A 24,857-nucleotide genomic window follows, 5' to 3' on the forward strand; every position below is an offset into this window, starting at 1 on the left:
CCTCAAGGCTGGTTGCTTACTGGGGTGTAACTCAAGATTAGGAAAGCTTCAGAGCTCTCAGAATCTTCCTGCAAAGCTTTTTAAATTTTATTTCGTACAATCTTGGATTTTATGATTTTATATTTCAAGTACTGAATCAATTGTAATCGGTTTGGACAAATACGTTCAGTCCTGCAATCATTCTGCATCACGTTTTGATCAGTTCTGATGTTTCAACAAGGGAGTAGAAATTCTGTTCCAAAGCGCTTTCTGACAATATTAAACATTCTTTATTTTCCAACATAGGTTACATCAAACAAACATCAGGCATCACTGAGATGAGTAATATGAAATACTACAAGAAAAACATATTGAAAACAAACATATTTGTGCATAGTGTGTGTGTGTGAGTGTGTGTGTGTGTGTGTGTGTGTGGGGGGGGGGGGGGTTATATTAAACTCTGAAATAGCTCAGTGAGCTGGGAACCTTACCGTAAATCCAGCAACCCGGGTTCAAGTCTGTAATTTCCTGATCGCTCTCCATCTCTCCCTCCCCACACATTTCCTGTCAATCTTTCCTGTTCTAAATAAAAGCAAAACGCCCCTCTTATATAGATGTGTTTGCATAGCCTACCTAATGGCATGCTCCACTTTGTATACAGTATCTCTGCCTTCTGATGCTGCCTCTGACCTGGTAGCATACATCTTATGCCGCTACCTCTTTAGCTAGCATAACCACAGACCTATATTAATCTGTGAGCAGAACATTTTAGCACTTCCTGAGGGCATGTCATGTGTGGTGAGTTCGCGTCCGTAGTGAATTTGCGGTTCAAACATGTAACATGTGGGATTATCATGGATTCAGTCTAATCTCTAGATGTTATATTACCTAAGATGCAAGGAGAGAGACGCACACATCAACGGGTTGTACGTATATGCTTGTTTTATGCTCATTAGCACATATACTAATACTGTATATACCCACACCTGTCCTCAACACCTTAGTATTGTCTACAGGTAATTATTATGAAAGTCATATAGCTCGCCACTTGGGGCTCAAACCTGTGACCAACCTAGTCAACACTCCAGTCCGGTATGGGAGAAACAGCACAATAAATCTGAGCTCAGCGCTACCACCAGGGAGGCCGACAGGGGGTGGACAAAGGGGGCACTTGTCCCGGGCCCAGGGATAGAGGGGGCGCAGAATTGTACATTGTATAAATTGGGTTTGGGGCCCTTTCAGATGTCTTTGTCCCGGGGCCCAGCCAAAACTGTCAGCGGCCCTGGCTACCACTTCTGTGTGAGGCTTCGGGGGGAGGTTTACTTAGGCCTATACCGCTGAACTGTGCTAGTTGGCGTCTGTTACAAATACACAAACTGTACAGTACAGCTAGTATAGCCCTTTTACATCAATCAGTGTGTGTGTGTGTGTGTGTGTGTGTGTGTGTGTGTGTGTGTGTGTGTGTGTGTGTGTGCGTGCGTGCGTGCGTGCGTGCGTGCGTGCGTGTGCGTGTTGTGTCTGGCTATATACAGTATTGTCAGCAAACACGCATATGAGGACATTAGGACAGTAGGCCTAACGAACTTAGCCTGATTATCATCGACGTTCAAATCTCTTCGAGACTTCATCTGACCAAGAGCATAACCATTAACATTTCCCAAACGGCATGATGTACCTGCCTCCCTTGGTTTGCTTATGGTTGTTAGCTTCCCGACAAAAGTGAAAGGAGTTCCCGTATTTTTGGGAACTTAGAAAGTACTTGCATTGCTCTTGACCTGGGTTTCATTTCCCAAAAACCCTTAAGTAGTACTTAAGCCTAAGTAGTATGTATGAGGTATGAGGGGCCGCCTTGGCAATATACCACATAACTAAAGGTTTATGCATACAATCATTTCATAGGTCTACATACCATATTTTTTTCTCGCACATACAAATAAAATGGTTGTGCCAAGTGCATGTGCGAGGTAAAATAGTGTATGTATTAACTTTTAGTGATGATGTGAGACCTATTTCTGATGTATTGCCTAGGCGGCCCCTCATACTTGAGTTTTTGGGAAATGCAGCCCTGACTAGTTGTAACGCCGAAGGTGTTGCGTCACTAGGAGGGCGCGGCCTGGCTACAACGAACTCCGTCATGGGACCATGATGAGGGAACACATCGACACACTTTATCAGCCCAAGGGAGAGGATTATGTTCCTTAACCTTGTATCTGGTAGACTGGCCGCCCTGATTTCACAAGAGCAGTGGGGCAGACTGGCCGGGCATATAGGGTGACGGTCTAGTTCTTCTTACAAAAAATATTATGTATAAATATATTTTGACCATTTTGTCATGATGGTGATAGTATAGAGAGGAGTGGGGGATGTAGGAGCTTAAATACACTTTATTTCAGTCAGAATAATTTTCTTTTCTTTTTTTTCTTTTTCGAATATATTTTTAGGGGCTTTTTATGCCTTTAATGACAGGACAGTATGAGATGCTGACAGGAAGAGAGTGGGAGAGAGAGATGGGGGAGAATTGGGAAATGACCCCAGCAGGACTTGTTGAGCTAATTTATTGTTTTTTGTCTATTTTAAATGGTAACATTGTGTTTATCAAAGGATTTTCGAAGTTATCACAAAATTTGGGTCATCTTGTGGGCGGTGGTGGCTCAGTTGGTGGAGAAGCCTGTTCGATAACCAGAAAATTGCATGTTCAAGCCAGTATCTGCTTGACCTCCATCCATACCAGGGCTGAACTGGCCATCTGGTTTACCGGGAATTTCCCTGAGGGCCCTGCACCCTCGTGGGCCCGGGCCCTATGTCTAGCTAATTTCCATCTGCAGTCCCTGAACATGTAAAACAAAAATGTAAAAATACATTACATGAACAAATAAGCACATCCATAGGCCATGGGTTCATAGCCCCAAACAACAGACACATACATACACATACACCCACACACATACACACATACACACCCACACACACATTAAAATGGCATACAGTTATGAGACATATGTTGAACTACAAACCATATGATTAGTGTTGACAAGACTGGATGGTTAATATCCATTTTTTCACACCCCTTGAGAAGGCCTGATAATCAGTAATACTTTTTAGGTCACTGGGTAGGCTATTCCATGTTTTGGATGCCCTGAAAGAGAAGGCTGATTGAGCGAAAACAGCAGAAGAATGTGAGATTTCCATGTAAAGCGCTTTGAGTGCTTGAAGGAGTTGGAAAGCGTCCGTTTACCAACTTTGCAGCAATGCGAGATGAGAAACTTCTACATACTGAAATAGCCCACTGGACACCAATCCTATTTTCTCACTTTCAAAAGAAATAAACTGTCCACCACAGTAATACACAGTAGTGCACTGATGCCACCGCAGCTTGGATCTTGTGCCTTAGCCGGCCGCGTTATGTGCTCTTAATCTGCATTAGTTTGTGGCTTTTCCCTCTGAGCTCCACTTTTCCCAGAAAAATATCTTGCTTCCAGGGTATTTATCTATTCAGATGGGAATCGTAAGGGCTATGTACTGTGTACACATGCTTGAACGTTGTCGCAAACTACTAGCATCAATAACGAAATGAGATGAGTATGTGCAAAGCGTGCTTCTGTGCTACTGTGCTATGCATGGGGAGAGAGAAAGATAGAGAGAGAGAGAGAGAGAGAGAGAGAGAGAGAAACCCTGGGCTCAGCGTTTCCCCTAATCTTTTGTTTTCTTGGGATTATTCCTGGTTTCGGATCAAGTGCTGGTGGTGTTTTTTGTTAGGCCAGACAAATAGCTATGATTACAAGCTTATCCCTCGGCCCATGGTAATCCTCTGACCAGTGTGAACCCCGACCCTCTCCCAAGATGGACAAAGGAAATGATGTCATTGTAGGCACTGGCACCTTATATAAAATACAGTGGGATGTTCGACACACTTGCTCCAATTCTCGTCTTCAATCAATCAACCAAAGAACAGTATTTATATGACACATTTCAAGCTCATTCATCACTCAATGTACTTGAAAAAATATAGCAATAAAACAAAGTAATTTCAGTATTGGACTTCACAGGAAAAAAAAACACAACACACATTTACATAGGCCTACAATAAACCTGAGAAGCAGTGGTGAAGAATGAAATTAATTCTTGTATTCATCACATGAAGAGCTCAAACTCAAAAATGTTAAACGGGTGAATAAAAGAAAAAATATGAGCATGTGTGCCAATATTCCACTTTGTATGCTACCCCCCCGCTTTTTGGATGTGCATGTAGCTACCTTGGCATTATCAAAAGATTATGTGTGTGCCCATGGAAAGATTCTGTGTGTGTGTGTGTGTGTGTGTGTGTGTGTGTGTGTGTGTGTGTGTGTGTGTGTGTGTGTGTGTGTGTGTGTGTGTGTGTGTGTGTGTGTGTGTGTGTGTGTGTGTGTGTTTATCGTGTTCTTCTGAGTTCTAGCCTGTGATTCAGCACAGCATTGTTATTCACATGTGACAGACAAAATTCCATTTGTCCCCCCCATGGTAGTCAATGACACCCCCCTGCTGAGAATGATCAATATCCAAACGGTGACCGAGTTCATTTTTACAGGAGTTCAAATTACTATGGCCTTGTCACAATTTAACCATGCATGTTTGTGACCAGCCATAGGAATACAGAACGCAAGTAGTCCCAGGGGCATATTGAGTCAATCATAGATCACGAAAGTGCAGATTTCAAGCTCTACAATGATACCTTGCAGTGATGCCTTATTACGCAATCTGGTAACATCTGAAGAATTTGTGACCTTTTGATTGTGTTCACTTCTTAAGGTGAAATGCTGGTAAATCACCAAAAAAAGGTGTTTTCTCCCATTTGGACCTTAAATAATGTGCACACTTTTAAATGGCGACCAAATCTTCAAACATTATCAGTGTGTGTGGTGCATCATTGGAAAGCTTTGACATTTTGAAAAAATTTTAGAATCTACCTAATGTATCAAAATGATATCTACCTAATGTATCAAAATGCCCCAGGAATGACGTGGAGCCTGGTTTTGCTACAGGCAGACACATATTGTACATGCAGATTTAGGAAGGGTTATGTGTAACTGTAAGTTGCTTTTGATCAGCTAAGTGAATGGGGGGGGAAAAAACATGTGCACCGTTACTGTTTGCAGACTGACCAGAACCAAACATGATCTCCAAAAATTCCGTGCTCCTGGACACGGATGTTAAGGACACACAATCCGTGTCCAGGAGCACGGATTTTGCCAAAATTCCGTGCTCCTGGACACGGAATTGTTTTCCGTGCTCCTGGACATGGAATTGTTTGAAGTGGTTTCTATAGGCTATTTCCACAGTCTTGTGTTTTCTCAGGATTTTTCTAATTCCAAATATTTTGTCTCAAAAAAAGCATTTCTTACTGACAGGTTAGGGTTAGGCATTGTTTTGGTATGGGCACAGCTAGTTTTCTTTCATTCATTATATGAGTTTGATAGCCTAGCAACCAACTGGAAAAGATATTTCTCAAAAATATGTCTTTAATGACAGGTTAAGGTTAGGGAATGTTTTGGTCAGGGCACAACTTAAATTGCTATAGCATTATTTTGTTTAGGATTAGCATTTGGTATGTATTTTCTAATGATATAGTTAACACAGTGCTGTGGTAATAGCCTATAGAAAGCACTTCCGGGTGCCCATCACGGAAAACAATTCCGTGTCCAGGAGCATGGAAAACAATTCCGTGTCCAGGACCATGGAATTTTGGCAAAATCCGTGCTCCTGGACACGGATTTCGTGTCCTTAACATCCGTGTCCAGGAGCACGGAATTTTTGGAGATCAGGCTGCCAGAACGGTGCTGTGCCCGTTCACATTTCCGCCACAGTTTGTTTGGAACCGAAGTGCTTACCTGCAAACCTCTCGCATTCATACCAGGGTCTGAACTTTTCTGTATGTGACCATATGTAACCCTAATGAACCTGCTGACCAATCAGGAACCAACTTTCCGGGTTCCTGAACACTCAGAATTGCGACGTGAACACACTGGCATGCATGAATGGACACCAGCGGCACACTGCCGGCCTGAATGCGCCTTGCGTGGCCGGATTATGTTCCTAACCTACAGGGTGTTCTCTGCTGGTGTCTACACCCAGGGCATGGACCTCACCGACACACTGTGGTTATTGATTACTGACTCTGATATCATGGGGGACACACTATTAACCAATAGGCCTACAGAGATCAATCCAGGAGTACTACTGTAGGCCTACACTCTTACAGTAGTTTCTATGTAATTTAAAGGGTCATTCCACCGGTGGAGACATGAATATGTATTGAAAGTGGGCCATATGTGTAGTAGAATAGTAGCATACATTTCTAATTTGGTGCCCTCTTGGCTGAGGAAAGGCAGAACATGACTTTTTAGTGCTTGTGGATTTGTAACAACAATCCCCATAATGCATTACAATTCACAAAGTTACACAGGCCACACCCAGGCAGCTCTGCCAGTGACTTACTGGAGCCTCAATGCCAGTGATTTCAAAAGCACTGGCACACTGATCTGTGATAGGTCTGTTAGTGCATTAGGTCCAACCCCCTATGGGAAGGGCTGAAAGGGTGGGAAAAAGGCTTGTAGTCTCAACAGAAATCCACCTCTCTTACACTTCCTCCTACAATGATGCAAAATGACGATTTTTACATCATTGTAGGAGGAAGTGTTAAGAGGTGAATACAGATTTCTCCTGTCTCAGGGGGAATTGAGAGAGTGTTGCACGACCATTCAAAAGTATGACTGGGTGTCTAGCAATGGAAATCCTAATGCAAATGAGTGGAGTGTCCCTTTAAGGGTATTTGTCCACTTTTCAGCAGACAAAATAAGTTTCCACAGTGATATACAATGTACAAGTAGGTTTGTTTAATTCAGTAGGCATTTTACAACAGCATTCCTCTGTTGCCGTGGTAACAACAGATGAGGAAGAGGTTTCACACGGTATGACAAAGGAAAACACAAAACACAAAATGGTCTGATGAGAGGAAGAAATTCATTTTTTTAAACATAAACCATGGAGAACAACGGGTGTTTTCCATGTGGCAAGGCAGACGATGGAAAAAATGTATGAATGAACAACCTCCACAAATAAAAATAGTTCTCTACAAAACATTTCAAATCTGACACCCAATAAAAAAAACAAGACCACAGTAAGAACAAGACAAACACTTATGAGTTTAGGACAAAGAAGGAGAGTAGGGAAAGAAATAGAGTTGTAGTTAGAAGGACAACGTTTGCGGTACAGCACTTAATTTTACAGCCCCTTTTTCAGTGTATCTACTATACAAGCATGCCGTGACAACATGCAATGTTATATGCTTATTTTCGATGGGCGTACCTTGTACTAACCCAATTGTGCAGTATATTCATAGTTAGCTGTTATAATACACACAACACTGTACCTTGTTGATGTAACAGAAGCCGTAAAATTAAGCGTCACACAACTACCTTCCAGAGAACATGGATTCATTACACACATGGGAAAAGAGAAGACGGCTAAATCACAAAGAATTGCATTCAAAGAATTCCAGTTGTACAAAAAAATAAAAGATAAACAAAATTCTAGAATGGCCATTCCACAGAATCCCCTTACCTATCTCTTACGTACATCTACTTCATCATCTTCACCTTTCTTCGAAAACATCTTGAATCGGTATTTTTGTTCTTAGTTTCTTTTTTTTCATTAAGTTATTTGGTACATACAAAAAAAAAAATAAATTAGTTGACATAAATACAATCAATTCCAAGTATAAACTGTCCCTCATAGATTTCTCCTCCGCAAGAGGAGCTGGACAATACTTTCAGCTTATCCGGCGCTGAATTTTCATTTGGTTCGTTGTTCTGTCTTTTTCTTTGTTGGTCTGCTGTCGGTCAGTTACTTCTGCTTTTGGTTCTGCTTGTGTGCACCTTCAAAATGGGGTCCGCTGGCAATCCCATGGATTTGTGGGATGTGTGCCTGCTATGCATGTCGCTGAAGACCCTCATTCATCCAGGCCACCGTAGTCAAAAGAGTTAAGTTGTACAGTAAGTAGCTACTGAGTGTGAAACAACTTAAAGCACCAGAAACAATTCTAGAACAAGCTTAATGTTTCTCAACGGGGGCTCTACAGCCCCCAAGGGGGCATTGGAGACCACTAGAGGGGGCGCTGAGAAGGAGACAGGAGAGGGGAGGGGTGCTCAGTTGCATTAGCTTATTTTATCTTTCAATACCAAGGGGTGTTGGCAGGCTTATGATGAGGTTAAGGGGGCATTGGCATGCTTATGATGAGGTCAAGGGGGCATTTGTTCAAAAAAGGTTGAGAGCCACTGAACTAGATGATTACCTAAACGTATACCCTTTTGACATTGTGTCTGCGTAGCTGAGGACCAGGAAAGCATCTCCACCAGGGCCAGGTCATCAGTTGGAGTGACCGCCATCATCAGCGTCGTTGCTAGGAGTAAGTTAGCAACTTACTTGGTTGCAAGGCAATTTCCCATAGGCAACCTACTAAGTTGCTAAACTGGTTAGCACCAGTGGCTTCAAGAAATGGGGTCCAGGGGCAGGTGGTGGTGATCATTAGTTGGAGCAGGTGTTGATGTTCTTGCCGTCTGCGGCGTCCTCCACCATGGCTATGTGGTAGTCCGTGGAGAGGGTGAAGTGGGATACGCAGCCCACCAGCCCGTGCATGTACTGCCTGTTAGTCTGCAGAGCAATCTCCTTCATCCCTCCTGCGTCAACACAAACAAATGGACAAACAAACAAACAAACAAACAAACAGACAAACAAACAAAGCTTAACATCCTTGTATCGTGTATGCAAGTCAGAGTGCCATTTCATATTGAGATGTGAGTAGTCCGGGGGCGCAGCGGCGCAGTAAGCACATTTGGGCTTACATTGCCCACGGGGTCCCCAGTTCGAGTCCGGCCGGGGTCATTTCCCGACCCTGCCCCATCTCTCTCTCCCAGTCATTTCCTGTCTACTCTCACACTGTCCTGTAATAATACAGGCGCGAAAGCCCCAAAAAATACCTTAAAAAAGAGAGATTTGAGTAGTCCATGGGAAAAGTGGTTACAGTATGTACAAACTGAGATAATGTATGCATCTGGAATTATGATCATTTATCCAAAGGACTATTTAAAAGAATGATTTTTTTCCATTCAGCTACTTAACCCTGTGAAACCTGAACCATGAAAGCAATGAGAGAAAAATCTAATTTTTTGGAATTTGCTTCAATATTGGTCCCTTATAAGAAATGTAAAAAAAAAATTCAAAATTTTGTTAAGGTCACTGAGATATTTAATGCATCATATATGATGCATCAGGCTTTTAATGAATGGAAATTCCAATTTCATGACCATTGAAAAATGACTTTTAATGCATTTACAACTTTTTTTTAATTTAAAAAAGTTGTCAGACAATTTAATTTTAGGATTATCTTTAAATATTTAGTGAGATCCTGCCATTTTTTTTAAGCCTATCCTTGTTTTAGCAGGACCATATTTTACATTTCCCACAACCTGGTTGGGTAATTTTTTTAAATCTATGTAAAAACATAGCTGATCGAATGCCTACCAACCTATTTATGAGTGTAATATAGATCATTATTCATTTTTGATGTGTAATTTGAATATATGGGTCCATTACTACAATTGGACCATTTCTCCATTCACTTCAATGCATTTTTTACGAGATCATAATTTCAACATTTTGCATTACATTTTCAAAATTGCAAGTAAAACCCGTCTCTTAAGGCAATATCTTTGTCTTGAAGTAAAACAACTTGTGTGTTTTGTTAAACGATCGTCGTGGTATGCTTTGTAAGTTTCCCTATGGAGCAAATGCATTGATGGCTGACTTCCTGCCACCGCCGGATGGTGCTTATATGTTTCATCAGTTTTAGCACGATCTCTCTGCAACACGGTGTAAAAATATAAACTCTTCCTTGATTAATTGCACAAAGCAAGTGTTCAAATTAAAGGATGTAGAGTTATATTTAGGAAATTTGTACACAAACCTTTTGCAATTTGACGATATCTCAGCGTCGGTCAGGGAAACCGCTTCTACTCCATTTTTGCATTTTTCGCCGAGCTGTGATCAACTTGTTGTTGACCGCTGCTCTCTTGTGGCGGTTTCTGTGTACTGCAGGACGTTTGGAAATGACACGCAGGATGTTTTTGAGATGGATTTTTTTTGTGTGTCAGCGTGGAGAGGGCTTTGAATTTGATGAGATATATATGATGCATCCGGCGCGATAGGGTTAATGTCCATATATCTAGTGAGCTCCTTATTTCTCATTAGACTTTACACAATTGGTGAATGTTGGAGCACATGCATGAGTTGAGTATGAGGTTTCCAGACTGGCGTCATAAAACGGCGTGTTTCCAACACGCTAGTGCATTCCGAATGTTGTTAAAGGTACACTGTGCAGGAAATGGTCAAAAAAGGTACTGCAACTATGCTGCTTATTGAAACTGTGTTGCCTATTGCCAAATTTGATCTTTTCATGAAAGTTTACTAAGTAATAAACTAATATTTTCTAGTATGGTCCAAGTACAGTCATTTTTGCAGCTAAAAATGTCTATTTCTAGGAATTCAAAATGGCGAACCATGGAGAAGATCGCCCTTTTCATGTATGAAAAATGCAATTTTTTCCAGTCATAATGAATACTTAGAATTGTATGGTGGTGGTAAGTATTCATGAAAAGGGTAACATTATTGAATGGGTAGCATGAATTCTGGAAATAAACAACTAAAAATCTCACACAGTGTCCCTCAAAGGAAATGAAAAGGGGGATCTTCTTCATGGTCCGCCATTTTGAATTTCCAAAAATAGCCATTTTTAGCTGCAAAAATGACTGTACTTGGACCATACATGAAAATATTTGTTTAACACTTAGTAAACTTTCATGTAAATGTAAAGATCAAATTTGGCAATAGGCAGCCCAATTTCAATAAGCAGCATAGTTGCAGTACCTTTTTTGACCATTTCCTGCACAGTGTCCCTTTAAGTCGTGGAGGGGAACGAGACAAAAAAGCAGGGGTGCATTTATGGAAAGCGTAGTTGTTAGCAGTTAGCAACCTCGGTATTTGCCAATGGGAAAACCATCTGTAACCCAACCTCTCACAGGGCGTTGTAGTCTAGAGCATGAGTTAACATGCAAAATCGTGGTGCACACACAAAGATTATCAAAATTGGTGCTGTATTTAGGTGCACCGCACCTGCTGAATCTGCTATAGTGACACAGGAGTATGCGGTTTTCCATGACCGCGTGGTAGTGGTGTCAACAATGATCGATTCGGCGATCCAATACAATGCGGGGCATGGACGATCCAATTCAATGCGGCAAGTTCCAGAATCGATGCTGCAATTTTTTTTTAAAGTTTCAATTACTTCCGTGGATATTTCGGGAGCAAATGAATGTTAAATGAAATAGAAGTAGCCTACTTCAAAGCATTGCAAGACTGATACAGACTGATCCAGGCTGATACAGAAAACAGCCAATACATTGTTGTTCAGTATCTGAATACTTGTATTGACTGATGAAACATTTGCTTTGCTTTCAGTAGAAATGTAATGCATTGCAATGCATTGTAGAATTGAATCAGATCGGATCGGATCGAATTGCATAGAATCGAATCGAATCGCTACCTCCCAAATCGTGATCGAATCGGATCGTGAGGGCAGTGCCAATCCACACCACTACCACATGGGTTTACGTACCAACAAAGAGGAGCCCGTTGATATTGAGTTGCCTCATCTTGCCTGGAGATCTTCCTGTTTTAGCTCCGTAGTCGTCCACTGTCAGCTTGCCAAACTGACCATCCCTACAAGCAAACCACACCACAGCCACAGGTTGGGGAACATAGCCAACAGGTTATGTCCGATTGGATTGATCATGATAGCTGTATAAATGCAGGTCTAACATAATGTAAATACAGCACATACAGTACAGTACATACTAAATATTGGTATGACCTTAAGGTTTAATGTATGGAATAATCTGTAGAGTACACAGAATATGTAGTATGCTTTATATCGCATATATTTTCTGATTACAAATGACTATATTACATGATACAACATTCAATATTTTGTAGTCTATACAAAATTGTATATCTGCTATTACAAGGGGATAGCCCCAATTGAACATTAACATTTATAAAACACTACATTTGCAAAATTAGTGAAAGCAACACTGACCTGACTGCCTTGACTCTGTGCCACCTGCCATCATTGAATGTTCCGTTGAGGACGACAGATGTGGGGCCACTGCCAAGGTTGTAGCTGTAAACACACACACACACACACACACACACACACACACACACACACACACACACACACACACACACACACACACACACACACACACACACACACACACACACAATACATGAAAATGAAATTACAGAAGTGTGAGCATACAATGTAAGCATGGCAACAAGGACGATATCATTAAAGTTTGCTAAAATTATATTCACCAGTATATCATATATTTATATAATATAAGTATACATAAAATATTAACCATATTTATTTAATAATGAAATATGAATAGGCTACATAATAAGAGATTTAAAAAAATAATCGCCACCAATATAATGCAGTAACATACTTGAATACAGGTACGTAAATAGTATTTTTTAAGATTTTAGATTTTAAGATTTTTTAATAGATATTAATAAGATATTTAAATAAGAGTAGTGCTAACCTGAGGACCAGCGCCCCATCCTGATATATACAGTAATGAGATGTAAATAACAAGTATGTATAATACGATATACTAAGGAAAGATTATGTATCATAAGGTATACTGTATAAATAAGAGTAGTGCTAACCTGAAGACCAGCGCCCCATCCTGATATATACAATAATAAGATGTAAATAAAGACTCTGTATAGTAAGACATAAGTAAATACATCATTAAAGATAGTAAATAAGAGTAGTGCTAACCTGAATACCAGTCCCCCATCTTGATATATACGGTAATAAGATATATAAATAAGAGCATTAAATTACATTACATTACATTGCATTTGGCAGACGCTTTATAACCAAAGCGACTTTCAAAAGAGGACATAATCAAGCCAACATCACAAGCAAATACAAAGCAAATACAAAGAGCAGTGCTGAATACCTGAATACTAGTGCCCCCCTCTTGATATATACGGTATATAAATATATGAATAAATAAGATCAGTGGTGAATACCTGAATACTAGTGCCCCATCTTGATATATACGGTATATAAATAAGAGCAGTGCTGAATACCTGAATACTAGTGCCCCATCCTGATATATACGGTAATAAGATATATGAATACCTGAATACTAGTGCCCCATCCTGATATATACGGTAATAAGATATATGAATACCTGAATACTAGTGCCCCATCTTGATATATACGGTAATAAGATATATGAATACCTGAATACTAGTGCCCCATCCTGATATATACGGTAATAAGATATATGAATACCTGAATACCAGTGCCCCATCCTGCAGGCCCAGGGACAGGTAGTCACTGTTGGGCCTCATGTCTCCTCGCCACAGCAGCAGGCCGTCTTTAGACGAACTCTTGAAGCGCATGAACATATTGGTCCTGACACCAGACACCCTGAGGACACCAACACACACACACATGCACGCACATGCACGCACACACACACACACACACACACACACACACACACACACACACACACACACACACACACACACACACACACACACACACACACACACACACACACACACACACACACACACACAGAAATGTCATAATCAGCTCCACATACTTGCAGATGCACCCAAAAAGACATGGAGAGAGAGAGAGAGAGAGAGAGAGAGAGAGAGAGAGAGAGAGAGAGAGAGAGAGAGAGAGAGAGAGAGAGAGAGAGAGAGAGAGAGAGAGAGAGAGAGAGAGGGACTGAAAGAGAGAGAGGGGGGGAGACTGCATGCTGGCTTGTTCAGTGATTTGTCTTGCCATAGGGTTGGGGGTGTATAGCTGTGCCTTTGCATCAATGCAGTTTGATAAAGACGCAGTTCAACAGGCCGTGTGTGTGTCTGTGTGCATGCGTACATGCATGTGTGTATGCCTGTGTGTGTGCCTGTGTGTGTGTGTGTGTGTGTGTGTGTGTGTGTGTGTGTGTGTGTGTGTGTGTGTGTGTGTGTGTGTGTGTGTGTGTGTGTGTGTGTGTACATGTGTGTGTGTGTGTGTGTGTGTGTGTGTGTGTGTGTGTGTGTGTGTGTGTGTGTGTGTGTGTGTGTGTGTGTGTGTGTGTGTGTGTGTATGCTCTTCCAAAGGCTGTGACCTAGAGCAGAACTGTACAAGTGACCACTGTCCTCTTGTTGACCATGAAGGTCAGCACTGAGTATATTTATTTTGACTCGGGCAGGACAAATGGTGTTCGATGATACAATGAACTTGTCCTAAGGGTGGCTGTACAGAAAATGGACATGTGGGCTGACTGGCACCTCTACAGGTGTTTTTTGGCACTGGGGAGCAGGCACTGTAGGATATTGTAGGGTTGGCGGCATGCTATTTTTATTTATATTTTTTTATATGTTCACGGTCGCATTTGTTTTTTGTCTGTTTGTCTGTCAGACTTCGATTTAATTTTGTGGAATTGTTGGAAATGACAAAAAAGAACAAGTGATTACATTTTTGTGGTGATTCGGATCATGATCCAGGATTTTAAAGATTTTTCACCATTGTGGGATAGGGGTACTTTTGACATTCCAGTTTATAACTCCACAAAAACAGAATAAAATGGCAGAAAGACTTAGGGTGTATTTTAGGGTGTAGCATAGTCAAATGTTTGTCAGTTATATTATAGGGTTAGGATTCCACAGCGTGTAGATGTATGGCATCAGTGACACCATGGCCTTAACGGAGCTTTGCACTCTGTTCTAGTTTATTTATTTATTTGGTGATGCAGAAACAAGAATTAAAACCCACAAGTCACACAAGAACAATAATTCAAATCAACTGATCAAATGGAAGGTTACCTTTTTAGGATCTCTCGGCCATCGTAGGTCAGATAGCTGCGGCCAGTGAACTGGGGTATTTCGATTGCTTCTGTCACAGCTTAAAAAACACACAAAAGGATGCTGTTGTAATTTCCAGAGCCAACCACTAGAGGGCAGCGTTTGTCATGTTTTACCACAGGAGACTAGTCCAGTTTCACTAAGACAAGTTCTACATTACGACAACTCGAGATGAGCTTTTCTATACACAAAGCAGCTATAGCCAAGCACAAAGACAAACAGTGACAGGGTTTATACTTACTGTTCAAGCAATAGTTCCCACATTCTGATCAGCGAAAGCACACAACAGAGACAGAGGTAGAAATTAAGAAGGAAAGCGGAGCAACTAAAGCAAGAGTGCACACAATGACTCACTGATATACTGTATATTGGCATTCATATCGTATTCAACAGCCCCGCTGAAAATGCACATGAGAAAAGTAACATATAAATGATAGTGATGATAAATAAAGGACAATACAAACTAACAAACTTAAATGAAGTTACAGTAAATGACCTGACATGAGCTTTATTAGCTTCTACCCTTCACTACCCTGCATTTTTACACAGATGTAAAAAAACAACATGCTTATCAAATCTGATGCAATCTAATATAATCTAGCAAATAGTGTCAAACACAGCTAAACCCTCTCTTGAAGGCCAATTAGACATTTGATGGACCTTGACCGAGACCCCATTTAGACCTGATTTGAATGTCTGATAGTTGACCTAGACCCCATTTAGACCTAATTTGAATGTCTGATAGTGAACCCTTTCATACAGAGCCTCTGTGTTACAAACTCATTGTTACATAAATAGAAAACAGAGATTTGATTGTCGGCAATTCCATCTGTACCAGATATACCAGTTTCCATCTGTCTAGAAACAAGACACTTGTTTTCCTCATTCTTTTGGCCGTGCTTGCTGTCACTATTGGTGAACTTCATTGACCCTGATCTTCACCTTCACATAATTTGGACCGAATATCTACGTCTGATCATTATGTCAAAACTTGAGCGACTTGTGTTCATCACCCTTGTGGCAGTGTTAATTTTTGCAGCACATTTAGCTACAGTATATTTAATGACCGAATAAGGACCATACATCTAAAGTGAGTGACCTGTGCTCCTCACCCTTCTGGCAGTGTTTGCCATCGTAGCCCAGCGCGCAGTCGCACTCGTAACTGTCCCACTTGGGCCGGCAGGTGCCTCCGTTGGCACAGGGGTTGTCCATGCAAGGGTGCTCCGCGTTCTCCACGTTCACGCCGTACGCAAAGTCCTTGGTCAGCGGGATGTTGCGGTCGTTAAGGACCAGCTGAACGAACGGAGTCCAGTGGAGTCACAGTAAGGGGACAAGACAAGGAGGGGAAACGGTGAGATACATACAGTACATCATACATTTTATCGGTTACATCATGGTGTCTTTGAAGACACACTAGGTCAACGGGAGACAGAGAGTAGAGCTACAGCTGTTTACAGTTAAACTGCCAATTCTGGTACAGTTCTGTAATATTTCACACAGCCAAAACCTTAATTTCTGTATTATTCATCATTCATTGATACTGATTACCTAAATCGCCTACCTTCTGAATGGTGCCACTGAAGGGTCGTCTGAGGCCGGCACTGCTCTTGGCCATGGTGTAGTCTGGCACCCCACCGATGTAGATGGGCGAGCTGCACTTGATCTGAGTGAAGGCGCCCTATAGGGGGCGACAGAGAGAATGAGACGAGTACTATGATTACAACAGAGCAGTGAAGATTCTCTGGATTCTCTGGGATGGGATGCAGCCCGACAGATTGTTCAATATAACGCCAGACTTGTACAGAAAAAAAATGGCAAAGTAAGAAGCAACTTTCTAGCCCATTACAATATTTGCTGCAGTTGTCTGTGATTTCAGGTTTTCAATACTTGAATATACTTTTAATACTTTTTTGGTCGCTATTTACAGTCAATGCTCTTGATATACCCTCATACCCTGATAATACCTGTCATCCACCTCGAGAAGACTGACTAACAATGCAATTCCAATATGAAGCAGAAATTTGGGATCTTTCGCAATTATTTTAACTTACTGGTCCGGCCCACTTGAGATCAAATAGGTCGTATGTGGCCCATGAACTGACATGAGTTTGACACCCCTGTGCTGGAGTGTTTAGTGGAAGGCAAGTTTTGCAAGTTGAAAAGAGTTCACTGGTTCCTCTTGCAGACATCCTCAGTTTTATGCTGTGGATCGGATGCAGGTTCCAAGTCTAAAAGCTTGTAAATAGTTCAACTAGACCTATCTGTTTTATAAATGAAAAAAAGAACTTGACATTTGGAAATAAGTGCACATAATAGCCACCTGTAGCTTCAGCAGCAGTGAAGAAGAATGATTGTTATGAAAGTTGTTGATAATTACACTGCTCTAGAGTATTTATGGAGGTTTTAAAGTTCACTTTGCCCATTTTCAACATTTAAAAAAATGTCATTCATAAACATCTAGTGTATGTGTGAAGGTGCAGTGAAGAGACCTACATGGTAGTGGATTAGAAATCACTGCTGTCTGGACCTCTGCAAAACATCACTATGGTCCAGTACTGAATGTTGGACTGCATACCAACTTTGGTTATATAAATGTTTTAGGGGTGGAGGGTATTCAAGTGCAGTGGTTTTGCCGTGCTGTTGCAACACCCGCACCGATGCTATAAGATAACAAACATTAACTCAACAACACAAGTACGTAGGACGAATTTGAAAATACAAAACTCCATAAATGAGATCTGTGCAACTAACGTCTTCATTAAAAACAAAAAAATATGAAACCTTGAGATTTTAAAGTGATGCTCTTAGATGTGGGGCTGACACAAATTTGTGCAAATGAGAGGCATTGCTTAGATCATGATCTGAGAGTAACTGATCAGCTGCAGTTCTCAGGGATGCTGCTGCTGCACTGCTAAATGGATAGAGGCGGAACAGCGAAATGTGAAATCAATGCTGTGTGTCTGTGTGAAGGGAGTTGCACCATCACCAGGGTGGTGTGGGTGTGTGCTCTGACTGCCATACCAACAAGCCTGGCTCTCTGGACTCAGTTGGGATAAAAGTTGGTACAAGAGGATGACATTTGTCGGGACAAACAATTCGTTTATCAAGTTACTGAAACTGCATCTGACAGACAGTTGCTCGTTGATATGCAGTAGCCCAACGGCTTTGTGAAGGCCATGTTTACATCCACTACAGTGGAACTGTTGGTACTAAAGTGTAACTACAGTGGTACTGTTTTCTTAAAAATGTTAAAAAAAAGAATAAAAACAAAAAAAGCGTAAAATATCGGGATATATATCGCTGTGAAAACCATTTTGGGGAATGCACATGCATCACATCGTTTCTGAACCCTGTATCAGGATCTGTATCATTGGTTGGTTGCAAATACCCACCCTTAATGTGTAGTGCCATTACCAAGGTTGTGGGTGTGCTCTGGCTGCCATACCAACAGGCCTGGCTCTTTTGGTGTTAGTGAAAAAACCTGGGTTCGGTGCAGGCACGGGTGCATTTCCCGATAACGATGGATTTTAGGCGTAAGTACAATGTTAACGATGGATTCTACGAACATTCTTAGATTTCCTATGCCTGTTTCCCAAACATCATCGTACATGAGCAGCCGTGCACAGCTCCTAAGATCATTCATGAGTTGCTCATAAGGGGCGTTGTCCACCCCTGTCATGCAATCATGTGATGATGTTCCCCATTCAACATCCCGAATGGAAATGAGAAAATGAGGGGTGGGGGCGCTGTGGCACAACGTGTTAAGCCCCCTACATTTGGGCTTCCATGCCCAGGGGGACCCCGGTTCGAGTCTGGACGGGGTCATTTCCCAATCCTCCCCCGTCTCTCTCTCCCACTCGCTTCCTGTCAGCATCTCATACTGTCCTGTCAATTAAGGCATAAAAAGCCCTAATTTCATCATATTGACTATCCCCCATCGTGTATTGTGTACTGTGTATGCCTACTTCAGCTTTGCCTTCAGTTGGATTTTGGTTGTCCACTTGCAGGATGCCGCTCTTTGCTGTCCGGGACACTCGCACCTCATGCCAGGCGTTCATGGAAATGGCCTCCTCACTCCTGTGGTGAAAAATGTGGTAAGACTTTGTTTTAAGGTTCACGTGTTAGGCACTAATGCCTACTGTCTGTATAAGTGACTTATAAGCAAACCTGATCATTTGTTAGGCATGTATTCACAAATTTCTTGTTCACTGCCAGTAAGGCCCATGCTATCCATATAATCGTAATCAGGCGCTTGTAGGTCCTTAACATGTCTTATACTGTAAGGCACTTATCCAGGCAGTAATTAGGCACGTACAGTATTAGTGGCTAAATGTCAACCCTATTCTAATATTAAAAGGAAATCACATTACAGACATGGGTCTTCTGTCATGTTTTGACTTAAGAATTGATTTACGTTGGAATTGGAGTCTTATGTAAAATGACTGACAGTTTGGCATTCATGTCCAACATGCATTGAGAAGATGGAGCCATCAATACAAACATTAAACATTGACTATATATAAAGTATTAGTCTAAATACTGCCAGCAATTTCCACAATGTTATAGCAATTACTTCTTTCTCTCTCTCTCTCTCTCTCTCTCTCTCTCTCTCTCTCTCTCTCTCTCTCTCTCTCTCTCTCTCTCTCCTCTCACCTGATGACAGTCGCTCCAGAGCCGCAGTCGAAGCGGAACTCCACGTATCCGTCCACCAGTAGGATGGCCAGGAAGTCCCTGCTGAGCTTGTCGTGGCTGTAGAGCAGGGTGCCGTCCTCCAGGGCGGGCTGGAAGACCAGCTCGAACTCCATGAAGGACAGGTAGCTGTGGAAGGACTGGGGCCAGGGGGCGCTAGCGTACGAGCGCATGGTCTCGTTGAAGAGGGGCAGAGCCAGCAGGAAACCTAATGAAGGATGGACAGAGGAAACGGCCATGGTCAGTAACACCCAGGCCCGTAGCCAGGGGGGGTTCGAGGGGTTCGTTCGAACCCCCCTCCCATCCCCCACCCCCACTCGAACCCCCCAACTACTTTGCATCCCACTTTGACTGGAAGGCCATTTCATAGACAATAACTGTCAGATAGCAGTAACTGAGCCAACACTGGGCCGACACTATGTGGGGAGATAGCTCATTTGAAGTAATTCATGTCCATTTATGTTAAGAGTGAGGAGCAACAGACAAATTAGGACAGCATAATAATTAAGGACAGCAACAACAGACTTGCGACAAACTTATAATGAATCAAGTATGTCTAAATTTAAATAGGCCTATTTTTAGTGTGCTCGTGTATTTGGGAAACATTGGAGCAGGGAGCCAAATAAAGTCCACTTTCGGGGGGAAAAGATCCCCCCCCACCACAATGCTGGCTACGGGCCTGAACACCTATGGTCGTTTTTTCACATTGAAGGTGGTGCATGTAGGATCATGGAGAGAACTGTGGTCAGGGGGTGCTAGCATATGACCACAAGGTCTCACCAAAAATGGAGGGTCAGAAAGTGAGTTCAGATTTTTGGCGTCAACTTTCGAGTATCATGGATAAAATGTGCGTATGAGTTTTGACAGTTTGGGAGTGTGCAAGTCTGGGTATAACATTGTGTGTATGTCTGTGTATGTGCTTTATGTGCTTGTGTGCATATGTACGATACAGTCTAATTTGTTGTTGTTTGTCATTGTTGCTGATATCATTGTTATGGTTGTTGTTTCTGTGTTTGGCACCACTCACTCTCCTCGCAGAGCTGCCCCCTGAAGCCGAGCGGGCACAGGCAGATGAAGTCGTCGGCACGGTTGGCAAAGCACAGCCCGCCGTTGGCACAGGTCACCTCGTCACACACCCCAGCACTGCACTCGCCTGGCATGGAGGACACGTGGCAAACAATGACACAAGAAATGAAAAAAAGACTTCAGTAACTTTTCTTTTGTTCACTACATTACATTACATGTAACTGACGCTTTCATCTAAAGCGTCTTACAGTTATTTTTTACAGAGTATTGGTTACAGTCCCTGGAGCAATGTGGGGTTAGTTGTCTGCATGGCTAGAGGTGTAGGGAGGGTGAGGGTGGGATTTGCACCTGCAATTTAATCTTAAGACCACCTCTCTAACCATTGGGCCACAGCCGGCCCTGTTCTTCTCACCACACATGCCATCGTTGTATTTGTCTGGCAGAGAAGATGGCACAAAACATGACAAAAGAATTGCAAAATAATTCTTGAGCATTTGCTTGTAAAACATTTCTCTTGTTAGTCTCATCATACACAGCACCGCTGCATTTGCCTGGCATAGAGGATGATGCCAGCCAAACAATAACATAGGAAACTAGAAGCACTCAGAGAGTGCAAACCTCTGCCAAGGTCATGGGGTCACTGGCGCATAATTAACTCATACATCTTTGAGTTATCCTGCTGACAGACAAACAAACAAGCAAACAGACAAACAAACCAACCAACGCGACCAAAAACATAATCTCCATGGCGGAGGTAATGAAAACAATGTTATTTTCTTCCCCTGTTCATTTTCTCAACCACGTCACTTCTGTTATGGGAGTGTTGAAGTACCACACGACACGACATGTAAGCGAGCACTCGAATGCCGAGCTCCAGGTTTTATTGATTATATAACATTTCGCCTGGCAGAGAGAAACGGCAAACAATGACACAAGTACTCGGTTGTTAAACTTTCCTCTTGGGGTCAAGTCATCACATACGTATACAGCAATGCTGCATGTGCTTGGCATACAGAATGGCACAAACAATAACACAAGAAGTAAAAGCACTTGGTGGAAAAACTAATTTGTAGCTCATTTTGTCACAGCAGCCATTACTACATTTGCCTGGCATGGAGAGTGGCGCAAACAATGACACAAGATTTCAAATACTGCTTAAGTTACTTGCAAGTTGCATGTTTAACAGTTAAACTCATTTCTAGTTTTGTTGCACATGCCATCGTTGCATTTGCCTGGCATAGAGAATGGCACAAAAGATGAGCCGAGAACGAAAACACAGAAGAACTATGTAATGTAGTACAGTACATATCTGGTAGCAAACTTTTCCTCTTCACCTTGTCAAAGTGAGCACTTCTGCATTCACCTCACACGGGGGAAATGGGGCCAAACAAAGACACAAGAATGAAAATACTGCGGAAGAATTGGGTTGACAAGATTGTTCACTTTGTCACACAGAACAGCTTGGTGGTTAAATGATTAGTTAGACACACATTTGTCTGTAGTGGCATTTCCCTGCAAAGTTAAGGCTGAAAGCAATATTACCTTGGGTTTTCATATAGATTTTCCTATTTCATTTCCTTCAACTCTAAGTGACAAAAGTGGTGTATTGTCTGTGGCTGTCTTTGATGGCTTGCTGTTGATCTCTGGACAAAATAAAGGTTCAGCTGTTACGGCATGGCCCTTATTATACATTTGCATTCACCACAATGACAAGGACCACTTTGTGATGTATTACCAAAGTATCTGTATAGCCTTATATCATAGTAGTGTAGTGCTATGGTAGTAAAACTTTTCAAAGACTATTACAGCGTTTCACTGGCGGAATGGCGTGGCGTGTATTCTGGGGCTACAGTACTCCAGTCGTTTGAGGTCAGGTCAGCTCTGTTCATAGAGTGCCCTCCTCATCAGTCACTATTGACGTCTTTCCTGGAAAAAAGAACACACTCGCACTGTAGCAGTGTGTTGGCAAAAGGCCATACTCGGCATTGGTCCTCATACTGCATGCTTGCCTGCCACACACTAAATTGGACTGAGGTCAACAATCTTACAAGTCTGCACTGTGATTCTGAGAAAAGGAATAAACTGTACCTGGAAGACCAAGCATACCCAATCCATGCCACTCATAAAAGACTCTTTTAATCTATTATTTTGTCTATCTGAAATTCAGTTCATGGCCTTCCTTTGCTTTGACAGACAATTTCTATCCAACATAAGTTCCTTTATGTATCGCAGAGCGTCTTATTTCAAGTGCCAGTCAAGACCAGGGAAAACGAATGCAGGCACTTCGCTCGTCAGCTGCACATTTTTCTTGTATTAATGGATACCAAGGTAAACCATTCAGGTGTGAGCATACCCTGTGCGTATCGTAATATGTCTTACATGAAGTTACATGTTTTTGTTCACTTTTCTCTGTGATATGTCTTAAATAAAATGTCTGTTTCCCTGACCTCATCGCCACAGACATCTTGAACATACACTGTAGTAGCCCTATTTGTCAACACTGCCTTAACCTACTCTAGGTAGAAAGCAATAGTGACAAGATCTGCGGCGTACAATAAAGAAATACTGTGTAAGTATATGTCCTACAGTACATGAAGTATGTTTTCTTCCTCTCTCCCACAAGACTATATGGAGCCTTTGAAAACATCTGTGCTCTTCCAATAACCTCACAATACAGTAGATCAGTGGTTCTCAACTGGAATAGTCTTGAGACCCACAATTTCCCGTGGTCAATCCGTTGTGACCCAAACTGTGTCGCACCTTTAGATTCTTCCAATAATAATTAGCATGCATTTCATAATATGCAATATTATTTGCATTGTATGCTGATATACAATGTGTCTTATAAAGTAGTGGAGAGGAAAAGGCCTATTAACCATGTTTCACTCTGTCTTCGACATCATAGTCATTTTTAGTGCATTGCATCACAGCTCCGCGACCCACCCAGGGTCCTGACCCACCAGTTGAGAATCACTGTAGTAGATAACTCGGTCATGCAAACTGTGGATTATGACCCGGCAAGCTCTGGCAGACCCAAATGACAAGAAATAAAAAAATGAAATGTGTTGTAAATTCAAAGCAAATAATAACAAACACATAAACACTTGTGAGAAGAAGAGGTCTTTTGGAGCAGATTGCAGATTGCATATGAAAAGCCTTTTTCCAAAACGCTATATATCCATTGCATTTTTGCATGTACTGTACATCCATTGCATTTGAATGGCTTTTATGGCGCTTTGGAAAAGAGCTGTTCATATTTACAATGATTGGTCTGTCTGGAGAACACAAGTGGGTGGCATCATCACAGTGATTTCTGGTCCTCTCGCTCCTCTTTGTTGTCACTGTTAGGGCTGCTGATAATTACTGTTTTCCACTCTGTAAGGGCAATTTTCCTTTAGAGAGCAAGGTTGGCTGAGTGGCAGTTGTGAAGGAGACAGGGAACTAGGATGTGCATACTGAGCACTGTGTGTGTGTGTGTGTGTGTGTGTGTGTGTGTGTGTGTGTGTGTGTGTGTGTGTGTGTGTGTGTGTGTGTGTGTGTGTGTGTGTGTGTGTGTGTGCGTGCGTGCGTGCGTGTGTGTGCTTGTGTGTGTGTGTGTGTGTGTGTGTGTGTGCGTGTGTCTTTTGCATGTGTGCGTGTGTGTCTTTTGCATGTGTGCGTGTGTGTGTGTGTGTGTTTTGCGTGTGTGCGTGTGTGTTGTAAGGATCTGGCCATGGCTCCTCACATTATTCCCAATTATTATTCCTATTATTCCCTTTAACACTCAGCCAGACAAAATGTAAAAAGTGACAGGGACAGGGACAGGGGACAGGGACGGGGTAAATGACAAACTTTTATCCTATGGACCAGTGGTTATTCGGAATAATTGCAGAGAATATCTCTGCCCTACAAAGCAAAAAGGCAGTAACTGCATTGCTGTTTAAAAAGAGTTACTATGACTTTAATGTCATATATATCAAAGTCTAAAGTTAAATAAAATGATTGATCTTCAAAAATGGTGGTAATATAAAGTATTATACAATAGTTAGATCCGGTCAATTTATTTTGCGATATCTGATTGGATGAGACGCGTTCTACTGGCATTCTACGCGTCGGTAAGGAGGATGATGTCTAGGTGGACATCATCCTCG

At 41.9% G+C, this 24,857-nt stretch overlaps 1 protein-coding gene across 1 annotated transcript in view; it reads right to left on the reverse strand.

Moving 5' to 3' along the window:
• Positions 1-8,530: 8,530 nt before the first annotated feature.
• Positions 8,531-24,857, reverse strand: part of LOC134446341 (pikachurin) — a 67,539-nt gene continuing 51,212 nt past the window's right edge. The window contains exons 15-25 of the mRNA XM_063195688.1: positions 20,729-20,854; positions 19,666-19,909; positions 18,978-19,089; positions 16,574-16,690; positions 16,125-16,305; positions 15,254-15,277; positions 14,974-15,052; positions 13,442-13,579; positions 12,164-12,247; positions 11,684-11,787; positions 8,531-8,690 (exon numbers count right to left, since the gene is read on the reverse strand). Coding sequence (XP_063051758.1) covers positions 8,539-8,690; positions 11,684-11,787; positions 12,164-12,247; positions 13,442-13,579; positions 14,974-15,052; positions 15,254-15,277; positions 16,125-16,305; positions 16,574-16,690; positions 18,978-19,089; positions 19,666-19,909; positions 20,729-20,854 — 1,361 coding nt within the window. The 3' untranslated portion in view covers positions 8,531-8,538. The remainder of the gene's footprint in view (positions 8,691-11,683; positions 11,788-12,163; positions 12,248-13,441; positions 13,580-14,973; positions 15,053-15,253; positions 15,278-16,124; positions 16,306-16,573; positions 16,691-18,977; positions 19,090-19,665; positions 19,910-20,728; positions 20,855-24,857) is intronic.

The sequence above is a fragment of the Engraulis encrasicolus genome, chromosome 3 (genome assembly GCF_034702125.1).
Source record: "Engraulis encrasicolus isolate BLACKSEA-1 chromosome 3, IST_EnEncr_1.0, whole genome shotgun sequence".
Taxonomy (NCBI): domain Eukaryota; kingdom Metazoa; phylum Chordata; class Actinopteri; order Clupeiformes; family Engraulidae; genus Engraulis; species Engraulis encrasicolus.